At 40.2% G+C, this 20354-nt stretch overlaps 1 protein-coding gene across 6 annotated transcripts in view; it reads left to right on the forward strand.

Moving 5' to 3' along the window:
• The window catches only part of pard3bb (par-3 family cell polarity regulator beta b), a 242849-nt gene that overhangs the window by 57402 nt on the left and 165093 nt on the right, over nt 1-20354 (forward strand). For all 6 annotated transcript variants that reach the window (XM_080478440.1, XM_080478441.1, XM_080478442.1 and 3 more), the window contains exons 3-5: nt 2171-2324; nt 7352-7446; nt 17529-17599. In XM_080478440.1, the coding sequence (XP_080334566.1) occupies nt 2171-2324; nt 7352-7446; nt 17529-17599 (320 nt within the window). The remainder of the gene's footprint in view (nt 1-2170; nt 2325-7351; nt 7447-17528; nt 17600-20354) is intronic.

Raw genomic sequence — 20354 nt, forward strand, 5'->3', positions numbered from 1 at the left:
TTCTTTTGGTTAACAAAAGAACGTGTCTTTCACATGTTGTCTTGTATTTCAACACGATGCAGTACATTTGAGTTTTTTTGCATGTTGCTATCAAACTAACCTGAAAGCAATGCTGTGAGGGTGAGTTTGTGAAAATCTGCATAATGCAGCAGCAGTAGAAGTTCTTTTGGGGGGCATTTCATTGTATTGTGCACTAGAAGGTTCCTTTAAAATGTTCTATATGTAGAGATTGTCCTCATTTTTGGTAGCAGTTGTTTGATTTTTGAAAAAATATTGACATTTTCATCACGTAAAACTTAAAAGTCAAAATTAAACTTATTATGGCCTTATTTTTTTGGCATCTAAAGCTACGTTCACACTGCAGATCTTGATGCTCAATTCCAATTTTTTTGCCAGGATCCCGTTTTTTTTTTTTTGCGCGATTATTTCAAACGCAACCTGCCGTGTCAACGTGATCGGACCGGAGTGCATGCGCAGAGGACGACGTGAAGTCACGCCGAGCACGCTATTGAGGCATGTCAGCACCAGGAATGCCAACGTAAAACTCACGCACCCCAATAAAAACCAGCCTAAATCTCAGCCTGTTTAGAAATCATGAGAAAACTGTAAAGCTATTATGTGTCATAATGAACACGCCATAAACAGACAAATGCACAACCAATAATAAAAACAAAGTTAAAATTTAAGAGAGTTTGGCTCTATAATTAGGGGATAGCGCCATATCTGGCAACGCTGCTCTGCCCGTGTAGATTCATTTTCAAGTGGTTGTTAAATACGAGCCGACAAAATCTAGACAACGCGAGGAGGGAAAGAAGGGGAACATTTTGGCAGAGACGTGAGGCAGGTTAGTTTTACCCTACTGATGATGTGTTGTTGCAATAGTAATCCTGCTCTTTTTTAAAAAAAATTTCTACATGCATTTTAACATCGCATGTAGGAAAATATCAGAATGGCGCTTTCACACGGCCACAACTGAAAGTACCAAAAAGGATAACTGAAAGCACTATTATTACACCTGAATCTGAAAGATAAAAATGACAATCAAGGGAAAATTGGCAAAATTGTTGTATTTTACTTCAGAACCTGTTCACTGGTGTATTTCATGCAGTTCCTTTACCTGCAGCATTCAAAAATATGTTGGATTCTTCACTAAAGCAATTGTGTAAAGTTGTTGTTTGTGGTTTCCTATCCTCTTCTGAAACAGATAAAGGGGAAAATATTAGTTACACTTTATGCATCTGATGTTAGGATGTGTGCGATTGAACAGTTTGTGACCACACACCAGGGTCGGTGTATTTGCAGTCGAAATGAATTGTGCTTTCACCATTCAAGCCGCCTGAGGTCTGTAAAAACACAAGGAAGATAAACTTTAAGACAAAGATTAAAACCATGTCTAAATACTGCATATTATTGGAAAAACCAAATCAAGGTTTGATCTTTGGGTATCACATACCTGGAAACGCCCGGTGTAAACAGGCCATTACAGATATTGTCGTTTCACACGAGAGAGAATATGTTGCAGCTTTCAGTGTAGCAGGAAGCCTCTGGCTTTGCTGGCAAAGTCCCCTTTCTTTACTCTGAACCACTGTAGGTATGTCACACACATACGAACACAGATGCACTCGGGTCTATTCAGCCTCTAACGTGGAGGCCCCTAGAACACCGTGTTGACCAGCTATGTGAGGCTAAACACCGACTCAACAGACTGGGATTTCACTATATAACATGGTTAGGGCGAGCTCGGTTCTACACACACGCAGAAGGGACATGAATTGAGCAGGTTGATAGTCTGTAGGCGTACACTGTCACCGGAATGCTGGGCTCCTTGGACGTCCTCTATCGCGTCCTCATCCACAAGGTAACACATGTTGTGTACATCTATTAAAACACCTACAGTTTTTTATTGTGTTTAGACTCTTTTTTTTTGGAGGGGGGGTGGTCGAGATGTTGTAAATATCTCACTCTGACGAATTGTCAATTTATTGCCGTTTCTCTTTTCATCGTTTACATTTAATGCTTTTGCCTGAACTCAAGATATGTGAATTTCAACAAGTGTCATATGAATGGCTGAAGATCTGGAGGATCCTTAAACATAATCTTTGAACAGAAGGTGCACATTTCCGTACTGAGGTGTGTTTGTTTTTTGTGTGTTTTGTTTTTTTTATCTTAGCTGATGGCGGTGTATGAGGAGCAGGAAGCCCAGCAGAGGGGCGTGGCTAACAACAGCCAAGCCTCAAGCCCCGACCTCTACCAAACAGAGCTCTCTGTTTTCCAGCCAATCGCAGGAGGGGAGATCGAAGTCAATTCATCAGCCCTCAAGTCCAGTGAGTAGCTCTGCGTTATGGTAATGTGTTTAGTTGTCTTCTCCCAAATCCACATGAGTTGGTTTGCTTTGAAAACACCATCTCTTCAAATCAATGTGTTAAAATAATGTCTTATCAGACGTTTGATATGTAATTTACATTTCCGTCCATCCATCCATCCATCCATCCATCTAGCCATCCATCCATCTAAACGGCTCCCAAGATGGAACTTTTCGAAACCGCTCCGACACCGTCTCGGTGTAAACGGGGAAAAACTAAACTTTTCTAAAATGCTGCTACTGCGCATGCACATCACTGCCATAGTGAATAGTTCTTCTGCACATACGCATATAGATGGACAATAACAACAGCGTTTGTCTCTATAGAGTGTCATGACTCCCAGTCCATATTCTCCTGGGACTTGGTCATTTTATAGTAAACAGTCACCGGAATGACAATCCAACTTGGTCGTCTGTCCATGCGAATGTGTTTGTACTCGCCATTGTTATTGTTTATTGTGTAGTAATTCTCTGTATGATTGTGTGTGGTTTCATTATGGCACCAACTTGTGGCCTGACATGGTAATTACATCATTTTCTGCATTTTTTTCTTTTTCTGTACAAATTGACCTAATTTCTGTCTATCTAAACTTTGCTGAAATGGCAATGCAAATACAATGTGTTTTCACTGGAAATGTTACTGCGTAAACCAAATACTTATTTTAATGTCTTAACTGCTGATGAAACTGGGACTTGCGAGAGTTAAGTATCACGCGGGCTAAATTCACTCTCATAAGAGCCTCCTGGCTTAGGAAAGGAAGAATGTCCTTTGGGAATCTCATTAACCTTTGACTGTAACCTTTAGGTCATTGCACTCAGGTCCCAGCTGAAGGATCAGGTTCAATTTGGATGATATTTTGCAGGAAAGTGTCATAAAATATTTCAGAAGGAATAGAAAGGATAACATTAAGAAGTACGTTGGGCTACAGTGTATCCTTATTCTCATTTTGTACACACAGGGGATACTGTCAACTTTGGATATGAGCACAATGAGAGGTCGGGAAGTGACGGGCGGGACATTAATGAAGGCAGAATGGTTAAAGCAGAAACGTTGGCATTGCTGTTCCTGAGAATGGGATGAAAGAGTCAGATGAGAAGCAAAAGAGAAGACAGGAAGTGTGTGTGTTCTGTCAGGCTGTGAAACAAAAAGCTGATGTCTGCGTCTGGTTCCTGTTACCTGGAGCAGACCCGTCACCGTGACCTTCAGCTTCACTCTCTGCCTTACGTCAAGTCGAGGGCCGCTCAGTCGCATTACTGTACTTGTGAGTGTGAGAGGATTTAGAGCTGTCACAGCAACTTGTCTACATTTAATTCAGCTGTAACGAAAACAAACCGTGGAGCTGAATGGCTATGAGTGCGCACAGTAAAGCCTGAACAAACGGCAACATTTCAGCATGTTTTGTCATTGTTGTTTTCTAAATGTCACTTTAAATGAAGAGTGCTATTGCTCATGTATTTACTGTGAGCTGCCTTCTATCAAAAAAGCGCAATATTTGTCACTCTTGTTGATTTCATTGAAACTTCCGAGCCGGTTTTGAAGGCTGTCAGGCAGTTTGAGCTCAAAGACTTTTCAGACACACATTGTTTTTACAGTAGATTATTATCCTTCTTCTCTCTTCACAAACACTGTGTATGTAACATGAAACATTGTCTATTTTATTCCTTTCCTAGAAGTCATACAGTAATGGACGTCCAACGTTGTCTGATGGAAGCTTTCTAAATCATGAGGAGACCTGGGCTGTATGATCCAGATCCTGTTAGGACAGGAAGTTTAGTCTGTTCCAGTATAGTCGCCCATCAGCAGAGATTAGTAAGAATGTGCGACTGTCATGGGAGATTAGAGGTAACAGAGCTCTGGAGATGATCACTGTCGGACCGAGAGGGTCAGAGTTAGGCCTCCGTCACTGTCTAATGTTTTGGCTTTAAGTCCAACCGCCAGCCTCCTTCAGCTCACTCTCCATGTCTGCTCATCATTGCCTCAGCTTGGGACTATCTGGTTCTGTCACTCAGTCTTCTTTGTGTTGCTCACCACGGTTACACTTTGATTTATGAGAGTTCCTTCTTGCTCTTCCGCCTGTTTTTCCCAGATTTTTTTTCCAAGTTGCTTGTTCAAATGGACAGTGTTTCATTCAGAGAAGGAACAGATCCGAAGGGATTAAAAAAACAGTCCCGGAGCTGCATTTGTAGCGTGTCACTATTTAAATCACATTGATATTATTTCACAACATTAGTTGGGGTGAGAGAGCACAGACTACATTGTTTGGACTGCAGGATGGTTTTTAATCGCAACATTTCTAGACGATGTGTTGAGAGTAACGTGTTTACTGTTAAGAAAACAATCCATCATAAATACAGAAGTTCTTCTGAAGCACTAATTGACAATAACTTGCCAAGTCTTGACACCGAAAGTCGGCGTCCAGATTTAAAAGATATCTCATCTTGCACTTATGTGCACGGTGAGGTTGGATGACAAAGCCTGCAAAAGAGATCATCACTGATCATACCACTAATAATAGACAAACCAATAATGCGTTGTGGTTTTTCTTGTGTTGATTCATCAATCTTCCTGAATTTCACATGGAAATAAGGGGGAGATACACTAAGTTTTGTTATAAAGATTGTGTGCACATTATAAATGAAATGATGCTTGATTTTGAAGCTCACATACTTTTGATACGATGGAGCCGTCATTAGTGTTGATTGTAATGCCAGTCTCTTTGCCAACCTTAAATCAAAGATTCAATGATTTTTGATCACAATATGGAAAATAGATGTCCCGTTACTCCCTACATAGACGTCTTGATTTCTTTTGTGATACTCAAATTACTTTTTATATTTTCTGCACACTTTGCCATACTTGCGCATTTCTATTGTGTATTGTAAGTGATTTTCTCCCATTGTCCCCGTCTGTCTCAACAAACTCTCATTTGGAGCACTTGTGTTCCCCGTCCATTCATCTTTCTTTGGTTGCCTTCCTTTGACGAGATGAATTGATTAGAGGTTTAATGTAATCCATATCCCCCAGCCGGGCTTAAGAGCACCTAGGGTCCATTTTGTGGCAATCAATATATGACCCTACAAATATCATTTGGCCTGTCTTCTGAGTAGTCCTGCCGTACAGAGTCCCCTCCACCCACACCACTTCCACCTTTGCTTTTCTATTCCCGATTGAACTGTAGACGCGAACATGGCAGGGTTCCTAATGTATGTATGGATTGATGGTCCCTATGAGAGGGGGGTGGTCGGTTGGAGGTTTGGGAGTGTACCACACAGATAATGATAATGCCACCACTTATAAATCTTATTTATTTGCTTAGCTTTTTGCAGTGTTGACTTTCCCACTCAATTACAGTCACTATTTCCACAAGCTCCGGCGGCAGCGCGGGCAGCGGCGTGGCGTATTTCATTCATCAGTTTGAGGTAAATGATGATTTTATGCAGAGAGCTGATGAGATGCAGACAGTATCATATGTTACCTACTTGCACACTCAAACCTGCAAGTCAGCCACTTATTGCCCATTTGGATGCATGAACACCAGGGAGTGCTCTGATGGAATAGGAAGGGAGGGAATCTTACATTAACTTCAGGAATGAGCTTCAAATGTAGTCACCAGAAACTCCTGGTATTAATTCAAATAGTGGATATCTAAGATTTCTGCTTTCCGTCTTCCATTCATCTTTCTTTATGTAGCTTTTACTTGTACTTAATGTTCCCTTATCAACAGTCATAACACTGCATCACTTTTTCCTACTTTCTATTTACTATTATACGAATGGTAATACCTGTATAGTTTCACCATCTGTTTCACATGGCACATTGTGCACTGGGAAATGTTTTGCAAGCAGTTTAGACACAGCACTTCTCTGAAGTTTGCACTATTGGGGGAAAAAAATTGAACCATTGCCATTTACCTCCAGTGAAGTAATGTAATTTAAATGTATGAGGATGGAAGAGTCCGCAATATGTTATCGAAGCAAGCAGATGACAAGCAGTCGAATAAACCAGTTTGTGAATTAGTACACTAGGGCAAGCTGAATTCAAGGGGTTAAACTAATGAGGATGTTGTTAATGGAGTTTGTTAAGACATCATGTCACTTAGCTTCACATGTATCTCTGAGATATTTATACACTTCCATTAAAAGCGACGCTCTTTGATTGTATAGTACAATATGCTTTGTCAACTTTCTCACAAATGCATTCATATTTATAGGTAATATTGTCCCAATATCGGGATTTGCTTTTCTTTCAGCACTTTTGCTCGTTTTCACAGAAATATCCCAACAACTGTACAGAAGTTGTTGTTGTCAAACCAACAACTTAACGAAGTCCTCTCATCTCTCTTGTTTCTTTCTCATCCAGCTTTGACACTCATAAAGAAACACTCCCGGCCCTTTGTGTTGTGTGCCATGACTGTCTCACCGTCTATCTTGTCAGCTGAAAAATTATTATTAGACATGAATTTCGCTGACCTGTGCCTGCATCAAAATAGCATCAGCGGTTTTAAGACAAACACATTTGAGATGTCAGTATGTGTGGTTGTGTACGCACTGTATATTGTGATTGGAAAGAGACATGTGTTAGCAGAGTGAGAGTGGAGAGGGCTTATGAAAATAAATAAAACTTTAAAACTGTGCAATAATGTTTTCGAGATATTGTTTGTCACGCAAATTCTGACTCGATCCTGACTTTTCTTCTCTGTTTATTTGCTTACACACACACACCAGGATACAATATAAACATAGAGTTGCTCACAGGTTTCGGCTTCTGCTGAAATCATTCGGTTTCTATTCTATTAAAATACAAATTAACATTGCCAATTTTTACATTCTTTCAATTTGCAGATTAATATTTCAGATTTGTATTGCAGCCATCAGTACATGTATCCAACCGGCCCTTTAATACTGAGCCTCGGGTGATTAAAGTACTCCTGATAACATCTGCAAATAAATGCACCTTGGTTATTTACTGTTCTGTGTGCGTTTCTTTAGGTACGCCCCTGCTGGTGAGGAGCAGCAGTGACTCGGCCCTCAGCCCGCCGCCAGCAGAGACTGAACCCTCCTTCAATGGAGACAACACACTCATGGTAAGACCCTAAAAGGCTAGTTGGATGAAAATAGGCTCACACACAACTTGCACGTCCACGAGTGTAAGCCTTGAGAGCACACAGCAATACCTGGAAGCTAAGGATGTAGTATCTCTACTGTGTGTATGAACTCTTAATGACTCAGGTATACTCAAACATGTCCGTAGCTGCTCAGTTACCGCCAATCATGAGAGTGAACTAATTAACTTACGGTGTATCTCAAAGTCAATGAAGCTCTGCCGCTAGGCACACGCCTCAAGAGTATATAGAAATCTATGATACAATATTAAGATAAAGCATGCCAAGTTTCAACATATGGGGATTTGTGCATTTACAATACAGTAGACTTAAAGGAAAGTTGGTGTCCAGAAAACACTGAATGACTCACAGAATATAATTGAAAGTGTTGCTATTAAAAGACAGTTGAATCAAAGCTGAATTTAATATACGGTATTATATCGAGAGGCATTAAATATTTATCACTGCTTTGATTGGATTAAAAACAACTTTCCACTGTATGTTTACTTTTTTATTGCACATGTTTCTGGGGAAAAAAAGTCTCGGTTTTTGTATTTAAATCTAATTTGGAGTCAGTTTCTTGTCTTTTTAGTGCCGAGGAGACTTGGAAGAATGGTGTTAGCCAGATCAAACTTCATCGGGAAGTGTAAAAGGCATGCAAACTGATACCACCATGTTTTTTGTGCAAGCTATTGATTTTCTTCAAAGAATCGTTACGGGCACCATAAGCTTCTCCGAACTGTTGTTGTAATCTAATAGGCGTTTTTTCCAAAAAATATGCTAAAGCACATTAAAACTCCTAAGGGGATAAACACTTTGATTTTGATGACCCCATGGCCTTCCTCTCAGCAGGATAGATGAAACATTGTCCTCACTGCCTGTGACCTGAAGAGAATAGAAAATAGGATCAGTAATCTTATCGACGACTGAAAGAATCCGATTAGAAATTTCTCTTTAATTAGTTTGTCATCATGTAATCAAAGTCAGACCAAAAACATACAAAAGTAGGTATTTGTGTTGTTTTTTTTGTTTTTTTTTAACCGCATCCTATCTCAAATATCGACACATGTTCTCTCGTAGTATTTCCTGTTTTGCCTGAAGTGGAGTGTGGACATGACTCAGCAGTTTTCATGCTTGTGAGATACATGGATGTGTTTAAGGGTTGGGCTGGATGGTGCCTTTACGTCTTCATGTCCTTTCTAATCCAGACGCACTCTGACACATCAGGCTCCATTAACAAAGACGGACGACCATCTCTTCTCCGCCTTCTTTTCATCTTCTTCTCTCTCTGTCTTCCAAAAGGCCAAAGGGCGAACACTTGTTCCGTTCTCCTGTTGCCTCATCTGTTCTCCCTCCCCCCCTGCTTTACCTTCCCCTCGTCCTCCCTCCTCACAACAGCCAAACTCACTTTTACATCGGTGTCGTACTTCCAACTTTTTTATTTTCAAATTTTTAAACAGTTTGATTCCGGAATTTACAAAAACATATGTAAAAAAAACAAACAAAAACAAACACACAACCCTTTGATCTATTACGCTGCAGCTGAAACTGTGTTAAAATGTTTCCTTTGTCAGTTCAATCTCTTTATTCTTCCATGTTTGCTTAAACACTTTGAGATTAGAGCAGGATGTGTCACACCAAAAGGCCCGTGGGCCAAAACCAGCGCGCAAGAGGCTCCGATCTTACTGCCACACCACCAAAAAAAATGTAAAAATTTCAAAGAAGGCATTACTTTTTTAATACATTTCTTAACTTTCTTTGGTGCGAATCAGGAGCGACTTCACTAAAGGTTATTCTGAAATCTCCATTTGCAGTTCCTGCCATCATCACTGTTTATTCTGAGTTAATTATCCTCCTCAAATATTTTTCAGCTTTCTCTGTCAAAAAATAAGTCTTATATTTATCCCCCCACCTAATATTTATGTGCATAATTACATATAATACACACCTTTTTTTTTTTTTCTTTCCTCTAATCATGCATATAAACATGCATTTACTTACCAGAGCATCACAACAGATAAAAATCATTATGCAGTGTGCCAGTTGCATTAGAGATGCTGTGGTGTTCCAGTTTCACCCGACAGATCGGAGGACACTAAAAATCCCTCGCGCTTGCTGGTTGGAGAAACTCCACTCTTGATTGGACTCTTGAGTCATGAGCCTTCGACCCATGAGAGTCTTTACTGGACAAACACGCTTTTTAATCAGGCCATATTCCCCGCTGAATGTCTTGTTTCCAAGGCTCGCCTCTATTGGGGGAAGTGATTGTTTCTCTGAGGTGGTCAGTCTCGCTGCTTGTTTTTTTTTTTTTTTTGCTGACTGATCTAACCTGTTTGAGGATATACAGAGCACACTAGTAAAGTATGTCCTGCATGATTCAACAACAAAGGGCCGGATTTGTTGTCTCGCTAATGATTCCATTCATTAACACCGACTCCACAATGGCCAGCTCCTGTGGTAATTCGTGACGCCAAAAACAACATGCAGTGTTTTGATTTGCAACCCATAGCTACAGTGATGGCTGGAATTCTTGCCTCTCCGAATTTCAGGTAAAATATTTTGAAAATCTTGTAAGACAAATGTTGTGTTTGATCCGAATTTTGATTCTAATGTCGAGAAAGTGCAGAAATATAAATGAAACTCTTTTCCTTCGGAGAAACAAAAAGTTATATTGTTCATTAGATGACGTTGGAATCAGAGCAAATAGTTTTAAACCAAGTCAGAAAAATGATTTGCAGGCAAGTTAGCTGAGGAGAAGTTGGACATTTTCAGAGAATTGTCTCATAAAAAAAAACTCACTTAAGTTGAATCTGCCCTGTTATTAAAGTCCTTACAGCCATTTGAAGAGTTGCATTATTCGATTAGTGACCCTACTAAGCACTTCACTTCATTTCTCTTACCACAAAATGGTTTGAATGAGCTTCTAATATCCTTTTCTCATTTAAATATGCAGATCAGTCCATTTCTACACAGGTCTTTTAGAAGTTCACAATAGCATTTAAAGCGCCATCCACTGATTTCAGTTGCTTAGCAATGCCAAGAGATTCTGTGGAGGAATTTAACTACCGACATTGTGTTTTGGCTGTGGTGTAGTAGTTAGCACTGTCACATCACGCCGAGATATTGTGGGTTTGGCCTTTTGGTGAGGAGTTTACATGTTCTCCCTGTGAGTGTGTGTGTCTTTCTTTCTGGCTCTGCTCTGTGATGGACTGGTCACCTGTCCTAGAATCTCCCCGTCTTCGTTCATCGTAGGGCTGCGTGATTATATTTTTTTGCCGCGTCAACGTGCATGCACTTTGCATTCATGTCCTGAATATCATTTCACTTGTCTGCTCGATCACATGGTGTCACAATCAAGGAAAACAATTCCTAAAAAGCATAAAAGTCAATAAATGTTCCACTTCTAAAATGCAAAAAAGACAGAAGATGAATAATAATTAAAAAAAAAAAAAAGAAAAAGATACATATTCCAAAACCCAAAGACATAATTTGACTTCAAGATGTCATACACAGCTGCCTGGTCTTGGCTATGTGTCAAGTATTAAAGCCTTCTACAGCACACATAAATGATCAATATTTGGCAAGTGAGACTGTAACAGTGTGCGAGAGAAATATTTTGACTCTGAGGAACGAATTTCAATCAAAGTTTGACCCGAGTTGTCTTGGATTTGACATTGCTAACCTGAAGTGTTCTGTCAACATTGCAGCGCTCAGTTTAGTCATTATAATTTTAAAATAAAACCCCCTTTTCACTATTTTGCCTGGAAGTCTTTTCTTCCAGCTTGACAGCCTTTGTTGGCTCACATTTCTCTGCTTCTCTGTCTGATGCCTGCTGCGTTGCAGGAACTGCTGCACAGAGCGTTGGGCTCGGGCATGAGACCAGAGTAAAAGCCTTTTTTTCTTCTTTTTTTGGATCCTTTTTTTTTTTTTTTGTTTCCTTGACTATACCTCACTCGTTCACACACGCACACCCTCACAGTCACTCGCTCATCTGTCTCCTCGCAGCCGTCCAGGTTCAGATGGAGGTAATGGCTCCGGGTAATTGTTCAAATTGTCACTTGGCCTTTTGCTGAGAGCGATGAGGGCAGACGAAAGTACTCCTCTTGCAGTAATTTTCTGTCTTTCTTCTGTCTCTGTCTCTTTTGTCCCCCTCTCACTTTATATAATTTCAACTCTTGAGAGATTTACTGGTTGCGAGCATACTTTTTCCTTTCCTTTTAAATGCCAAGCTCAAATGAATACAGTAAGCCGCGGAATCACTTTCTGTCATGCGTACGACACACACACACACACACACACACACACACACACACACACACACACACACACACACACACACACACACACACACACACACACACACACACACACACACACACACACACACACACACACACACACACACACACACTCGTAGGGTTGCAGGGTAGGTCCTGTGTGTTAATCAAGCTGGGAGTACTCCCTCCTGCCCACAATACTACTGGGGCTAATAAGGCTGTGCTGCGAGTGTGACTGTGCACACCTGCATCTATGCACTGTGGCGTTTTCACCTCCACTGCATAATCATTTTGTTTACCTTAATACACACCCGTTACATTTTATTGAGGAATATTTAGTTTGAACTTTCTCTCTTTCTACCGCAGATTCATTAAGTCGCGACATAACTGCCGGTCAGTGGGTTACTGCTGATGCTTCAGGGAAATGAATGTCCCGTCTGTGATATAGTGTTGTTTACTTCCTGCTTTATTTTAACAAGCCTAAAAATATGTCACATATTTTTTCTGTCCCAGGTCACGTTTTCCAGTGACTTGAATGTGGCTTGAAAATATTTTCTTATCCTGCTCACATGATAGTAACTTCTACCAGATCGTGAGCAGTATCTAAAAATAACACTGTGGAGGTGGATTGAGGCTTCCACAGGCTTTACACAATGTTTTCAAATGAACATGGAAAAGTTTTGTTACGTTTTGTGTTTCTGTTTACAAGACAACGGTGCTTGGAGGCTGAAAATGCAAGTTTTTGGGCAACGGCTCCCAAGTTGTTGATTTTCATAATTTCATAAGAACAGCTTCAACTTGTGGCCTGGCACACTGACTACTTATTTTCAGTCTTTCCTTGTAAGTGGACATCGTTTTCAACACGTCGCCATGTAAACGCATAAGTCTTTTTAATTAAAAATGCAAAAAGATGCATTTTCACTTGAAACATTGTGTAAATGGAGCCTAAATGTCAAAGCAGAGCCATCTAAAAATCAGCTTCTGAATTTTTCTAAACCCAAAAAAGTGTATTTTTTTTCCTTTTTCTTCCTTCTTTTTGTCTCCATCCTAAGTAATATAAGAGCTTTCATGAATATGTATCCAGAGTTTTGTCCTTGAGATGTTCTTTTGCTTTTTGCATGGCGAGCACAGGTAACTGATTCTTATGGGTTTTTTCAATAACTGGAGCACCCACTGCTAAACTCAACATTCTCCAGCAGGATGTGGCGATAGAATTCATACCACGGTGCAAGAATTCAATATATCGGAATAAACTGTAATGCTTTAAGTAAAGTAATATCTTTCAACTTTTTTGAAAAGTCAACGGAAAACGTCGTCGGTGAGATTTGTATTGCTTTGTCGCCTTTAAATATCAAACTTAAATGAAGACTGCTGCTTTAACTGAAGACAATTGTAGCTGGTTTCTCCTTAAGCTTCGAGGCGGCACGGTTGTGAAGTATCTTCAGTCGTTGGCTTCCAGAGAAGAACCCAGGAAGTCAAGAAAAGCCACCAATTATTAACACAGTATTAACACGCCTGGCTAAAAAAACACAACAAAATTTGCTGAGCGAATCATCAAATTTGAAATCTATAGTGTTTGTAAAGACTTTACCACCACCACGAATCACAATATTTATTTTTCTCTTAATAGTTGTGTGGATGTCAGTTTACTAAACTAAGAAGTTAACCATTGTTTTTCTAGTTGGAGTGATTTCATTTACTGTTTCATTAGTTTAACCGAAAATTATATTTTGTATATTATCCATTTTCTTCTCCGTTCGGTCTGGCCCCTTTGACTTCTCTATTCATCATGCACATTCCCAAAGTGATATTCCAGGATGGATCACCTCGACTTTATCACTTTCATACAGACGAACACGCATACATGCATTTACCAGAAAATGCCCAGCATGCATTTCTACTAATTCATCATACTGACTCTTGGAGCGTTTTCAGGAAACACTTAGCTTGATTGGTTATTCAGGAATTAGTAATATTACTAATAGTTTGCTCTTTTTTATCCGCTTTAAGCAATTATTTGAATGGACTGAGAAGACTAAATGCCTGCAGCCCATTTATTACCAGCGTAGTTCTTTTTCTTTTTTAAAGTGGGACCATCTATCACAGAGTTAAAATGCAAATCCTCCTCCTGTATTGTCCATTTTTTGGAAAGCTCACAAGTATTGATTAAGCTGTCCAGCGTCAACAGACTGATGTATGTACGTTTTCTCTATACTGGTCTTTTGATGTCTCTCTAATAAATTGTTGTCATGTAAAAAGTGTTTTCATTCTTGAAGCACCAGCCCTTTTATCATTTTGCCAGTTTTATTGGCCGAGCAATTATACACATATCAGTCATAACAATGTGACCACTGACAGGTGATGTGAAACTCAATGTTTCTGTTCTTTATCATTGGACCTGTTGGTTGGTGGCATATGTCAGGACGTTAGAAGACATTCTGGCCTCAGAGAGGACGGATCTGACCAAGTTTTGATTAAAAAAACAAATTATGATGGCTGGGTCAGAGTATGTTCGAAACTGCAACTGGTGTGGGGTGTTACCAGCCTGCGTTCCGATGGCAGTGAAAGAAGGCAGTCTGGCACCGTGTTCTTCTGGAAACATTTGGCACGTGTCACAAAACGTCCCATTGTTGCAAATCAAGGACACACTGTGGTGGAAGCTGCTTTACCTTATAGCGGTGCCTCTTTCAGCGGAGGAATGCGCCTTTGCCAAAAAGCAAAAAGTGTTTGAGGACTAGTTTTGAAGTGTTGACTTTGCCGCATAATTCTCGGATCACAATTCACCCGAGCATCAGTGGGATGTGCTGGATAGACTAGTCCGATCGTCGCAGTCACGACCTCTGAACCTTCTGAAAGGATCTGCTGCTGACATCTCAGCTCCAGATACCGCAGCACATGTTCTCAGGTCGAGTGGTGAATATGGATAAAGTCATCAAATGCAGGTGCGTCATCGTTTTAAGGAGACGCTTGCATTATGCTTCGATGCAATTGATTATCTTTTGACAACCACGACAGAACTGATCAATCTTGAAACATTTGAGATTTTGTCGATTTTTCTGAATGTGTCAAGAGTGTACTCTTCTCAAAATATAAATATTGTACATTCTTGCTATGGGGAATAAAGTATATTGACAACCCAGTGAGAGTTGGAATTCTGGCTTTGGCAGTCTCAAGCAACAGGGAGTTCAACGTGTATAATTATGTGTTCAGAGCATCGCCGGAATGCTAATATGAATAATGAGACACATTTATTCGTTCAGATTCATTTACTTGTTTTAAATTAGCCTTTAATAACTAACATACATGGCAGGCCTTTGTAATTAATATGTTGCTCTTCCGAAGAGCAAGAGCGAAGAGCAGAGAGACTATTTCTGCGAGCAATTACTAAATGAGACATGATTAAGCACCAGAGGCTTTTCGATTAATGTGTGAGTGGCTGTTATGGCAAAGGGGTTACTGTGATTGATGTTACCTGTCATATCCTTACTAATTAAGCTCACATGACGGCATCAACAGCCAGGCCAGACTAATTGATTTCCAGGCCACCCAAACCCAAACCCATGTTTACTGTACTGGCAGTCTGCAGCTCACTGCCGGGGTCTCACCTCACCTTCCTCTATCTCCTATCCCTCCCACCGTTGTCTCACATTCCAGGCTCTGATTCTCAACTCATCTTCACTCCTGTGCTCTCTGACATCTGTCGTGGGTTTATCAACCCTCCTTTCTAATTTGTCATGCTCTCGGCTCTCTTTGGTCTTTGCCTCCGTCGTTGTGTGACAGGTGGAGCCGGTCATATGGCTCTATGGTGGGATGCTGGGGGTCAAAGGTGGAAGGTCAGAGAGTCCATTAGGGTCGACTACTGAACGGGGCCTTATTGACCTGTGTGTGTGTTTGTCTCCATATGCTCACATAAACAAACCAACATACTAACATATGTCTTTTTTTTAAATTTTTGAATATCCTGTCCCACTGGATTTTTAGATTAATACTAAACACATGTACAAATTCCAACTGTTGTTTACATTGTAGTGCAGCCTGTACTTCAATTATTGCTGCTGTAGTTCATAGTATTCTGTTGTTAGAGTTGGTGTACAAGGTAGGGATGTTTCTGGTCAACATCTTTTTCATCAATACGATTAGCCAGCTGGTCTAAAAAAGGAAAAAGCTCAGCAAATCTGAAGCTAAAGCTCAATATAATCGGTTTACTTCTTTAAAGCTTTTACTTCCAAAACAGTTCAGTAAAACAATACCTTGAAAGGTCATTGTTGTCGAGGGTTTAGCGTTTAAGACGGAGTTAGATCCCAGTGTCTCTGGGTGAACTATATCAAGTTGTCATGAGAGTGGCTTACAATGCTAGTAGCAGTTGAATGTGGTTGCTCATCGCTCCAGTGGGGAGATTATCACATTTTCTGTACGATAAATCACACTTTTGTTAGTTGTTTAGTTGTTCACACAACCTGCATTCTCTCACTTCTTTAAAATCAGGCCTTCAAACACTATTATTTGCTCAAGCTTTCCATTAAACAACTGATTTTATGCAATTTTTTATCTTTATGTGAACGTTTTTCACTTTATTTATCATTATTTTTATGCTTTTCTAAATTGCTTTGTTGTAATGTATTTCATAATCGTACTCGCTTCAAGATTAAGATTCTTAGTCACCTCGTTTTAATTTATTTCTTTAAAAGTACTGTGTATTCCCTTTGACTGGTACAATTTAAATAATTTTGCCTTGCTTTACATTCAGAAGTGACATGTATTAAAAAAAATACTCATATGTACCACCTGGTGCCACTAGATGGCACTGTATGACAACAGAATTCTGCTACAGTACCAATGAAAAATCTCAGTCACTTAGATCTGTATAATACGATATATGCAAGTAATATACAAGTAATCTTGTTGTGCTCTTGGAAGTGTTAATGCTTTTTGATTGGAGTCTCAATTATTGTAATGTCATGTGGCTGCACAATGGTTAAAGTGCTTTGACGTACATACGCTTATATGAATAAATTATTGTGTCCCTTGTCTAAAATACAATATTATGAATTTGTTTAAATATATATATTTTTTTATTTTAAGTAACTCTGAGGTAGCAAAATGACTTACGCTCCATAATGTGCAGTATCATAAAAAGTGTGCAGCATCCTCGGCTAAATACCCCAAAGCATTCTTGGGTTCACAAAGGTCGGCTTTGTTTTTGAACATAATAGATAGTCGAGATTTCCGGGAGACAGGATCCATTCTGTGAAGTAAACAACATATGGAGCAGTTAGAAGTTATGGCAGAAGTGCATGCATGACAGATGACGTATTGCATGAATCACCTCTCTGTGTCTCTAAGACAACTGTACACACTCATACATACAAGTCCCATGTGCAGTATGTAAAGTAATTATTATGTTGGCTCACCACTGCACTTTTCCTCCCTAACCCTCTCTGTCTTTCTCTTGGTTGCCATGCCCAATGACAGTGTTATTTATTGCTGCTTGACAACACTGTCTTGTTGCCTTTAAATTGTAATTGCTATTTGCACATCATCCATCCATCAAATTAGCAGCCCCTTCACTCATGGCTTCACTCGTTTATTCACTCACCTCCCTTTGTTTCGCTCTCTCTTCTAAGTTTCACACCTGACGTACATGTTCCCAGGTGCTGATTTTTTCATAATGTTACATAGTTAATTCTTTGCCCTGCAATCCAGAAGCGATGTTGAGTTTTTTTTTTTTAATGATAGTGGTTACTGGGCATTAATTGACAGAATCTATGTGCTGTGTGTTTATTTCAGGCAGCCAGTCCCGCTGGAGAGAAGCCGACGGGAGTGGAGCGACCTCAGGGCAAGCACACCTTCAGTGCCAGGTCAGTGTGTTTATTAGTTACATGCGTGATTGATCTGAAGCCTACCGCCGATTTCCACATATTTTCTTTGTAAGTTTGAGTGTTGGGTTTGGCTTAATGTTTTCTCGAGGACCGTTTTGGTGAGAGGGTCCGCATGTGCATGTTTGTCGACATTCATGTTTATTGATGCTTTTGCGTGTGCGTTTCTGTCCTACTTTTCCCTTCATTAAAGCAGAATTCTAATCCAGATCAAGGCCCTCGCAGATATAGTTGGTGTAAAGAGGTCCCATCATTAGCTCACTACAAAAGACTGCCAAAACAGGGTCAGGGTCACGCACATCCGCATAAACACACAAACACACACACGTTCTGAAGCAGGAACACAAACATCCCTTCAGAAAACACAGCCATACACTCGTAGGCTCTGAAATAAACAGCTACAAACTCACTTGCATCTGATATTATTTTAAGGGTAGACACAACACATAAAACACATACATACACTAATGAGTGCTGCTTAATTATGCAATGTCTCTCCTATGGGACTGCTAGCTGTGTGTGTGTGGATGTGGATTATTTTAGCCATTCAATGTAGCCTCATACATTCACACACAGCACAGCTTGCATATACTGTATTTACTCACCGGCCACTTCATTGAGTACACATAGGTTTCTGTCAAAAAATGGGACTTCACAAAGGTGTTCAGTTTTGCTTCAGATAATCTGTGGCTGTGCTGACATGGACCAAAAGTAATCTGTTTAAATGCTGATCCGATTAAATTTGCACCATATAAACACTTCAATCTGATTATATTTGCACCATCCGATTGAAGTTCCGTTCGGATCGTAGGGGATAAATGGAGTCCGGTAGCACATCGGGTTACTTCTTGAAGTGCGAGCTTTGTGTGCTTGTCTGTGACGTAATACGTGTCACATCAGGTGACCCGCGCTCGTCTCTTCCTTATTTTGAACCAAGACTATGTTTCTTTAATATCGCAGTTTAAAAAAAGAAGAAAAACACCCACAAGCGTAATCACTTTAGCTTATTCAGTTTTTTAATACGAGAGGGCTTCCGGGTGAAGCCGGAGGTGGGAATCTGTGTGGCATGTCACAAACTGCAAATGTGACAAATATGGGATTGATCCACTGAAATGAATTGGGGAAATCTGATCATTGAATCGTAAAGAATTCAATCAGATTGACACAAAAGTGCCCATATAAACACAGCCTTTAATTCTAATATACATTTTCGTTGCAGTTTGCAGAGAAGTTAAGATAGATTACATTTTTTAGTTTCTAGTATGTTGTCCTTGTCTTAAATTGTAATGCTGGGCCTGTAGTATTTGCAAAACCCAAGATAGTAGCTTATTTAATTTTTCTACCATTCAACCCAAGTTAGTTTGAGATCTTCGGGTTTTATCTCTTTGATACGACTATCTTATTGCGGTACCTTTAGATTTAATAAATAATGTGGGTGTAACATGTTTAGAATGTGCGTGAGAAATATTGACAAGGTGTTCACATTTAAAACCAAGCACCTTTACAATGTTGACAGACCCCCCCCCCCCCCCCGCAGCCCCCACCTTTCCATCTGGTGCAGAATGTGTGACAACATCATGTTGGTTCATCATCACCAAGGCGACAGATGACAGCGAGATAAACAAGCAAAAGCAGAATAGATGCTAATGAAACCCCATCGTCAGCGGCTCCCTCATCTCAGAGTCATGCTCGTTCCATAATTTCAACACGATTTACTCGGTTTTTGGTCGTGGCCGGATTTTTAGTGACAACAGCTGCAGGAACATTATGATGATGTTTTGACTGAGCTCAACCAATTCTGCATCCACTGTTCATACAGCTGATGATCAGAGCTCAGCTCGATCCCAACACGGGCAGGTAGACAGGCCAGATGACCAGATGACCCTGGTCCCCCTTGTGTTAAACACACCGAGGCCTCGTTTCTGCAACGTTTTCAAGTAAAAACGAAAAACCTTTGTTGAGCGTCCGTTTCTACAATGGTGCTCAGAGCCACTGTGAAAGCAGCTCTTAGTAAATGGCTCCTTCAACTCTCTGGCTCCGTGTGGACGGAGGAAAACGCAACTTATCTGAAAGGCTGCTGCATCCCATGCGCACCACAGTAAACACAGTTGCTCTGGACAATAACAATGGTCACCTGTAATAACAATCCAACTTCATCGTCTGTCAATATGAATGTCCATATATTCGCCATTGTTAATGTTTATGACATAGTGTTCTCCAAGTGCATGTGTGTAGTTTCAGTACAAAAACAACCAACAGCACCGGCGAGTGGCCCAACATGCAAACTACATTGTTTTCATCATTTCTGCCGTTTTTGTGTAAACAGAAGACGTTTTCAAAATGTTGCCCTGTAAACTCTGCACTTACCAAAGGAGGTTAGGATTAAAGGGATGCAGGGTCAGTGTGAAAACGACTTAAGAAAGGCAGAGGACTCATACCTCTCTCGCTGAATATCCAAAATACTACAGTGAAGCCAATGCGTGGTGCAACCTCTTTTCATCTCGAGCTCTCCCTCAAGTTGGGAACCACTGCTCTAAACAATGCTTCTATTTTTGTTTCAAAGCAACTGTCAAGTCCAGTTTGGGGAAAAAAAGTTGTTGATTTGTTAATAGCATTACAGAATGCGCAAGCTGTGTTTCCCCCGTCCTGCTGCGTTGTATAATAGTATCACATAGTGCTTGCTAATGGAGATTTGACTTTAAAGAATTATCAAAGCTAATAACCACCCCTACCCAGA

This window comes from Lipophrys pholis (genome assembly GCF_963383615.2).
Source record: "Lipophrys pholis genome assembly, chromosome: 13".
In the NCBI taxonomy this organism is placed as follows: domain Eukaryota; kingdom Metazoa; phylum Chordata; class Actinopteri; order Blenniiformes; family Blenniidae; genus Lipophrys; species Lipophrys pholis.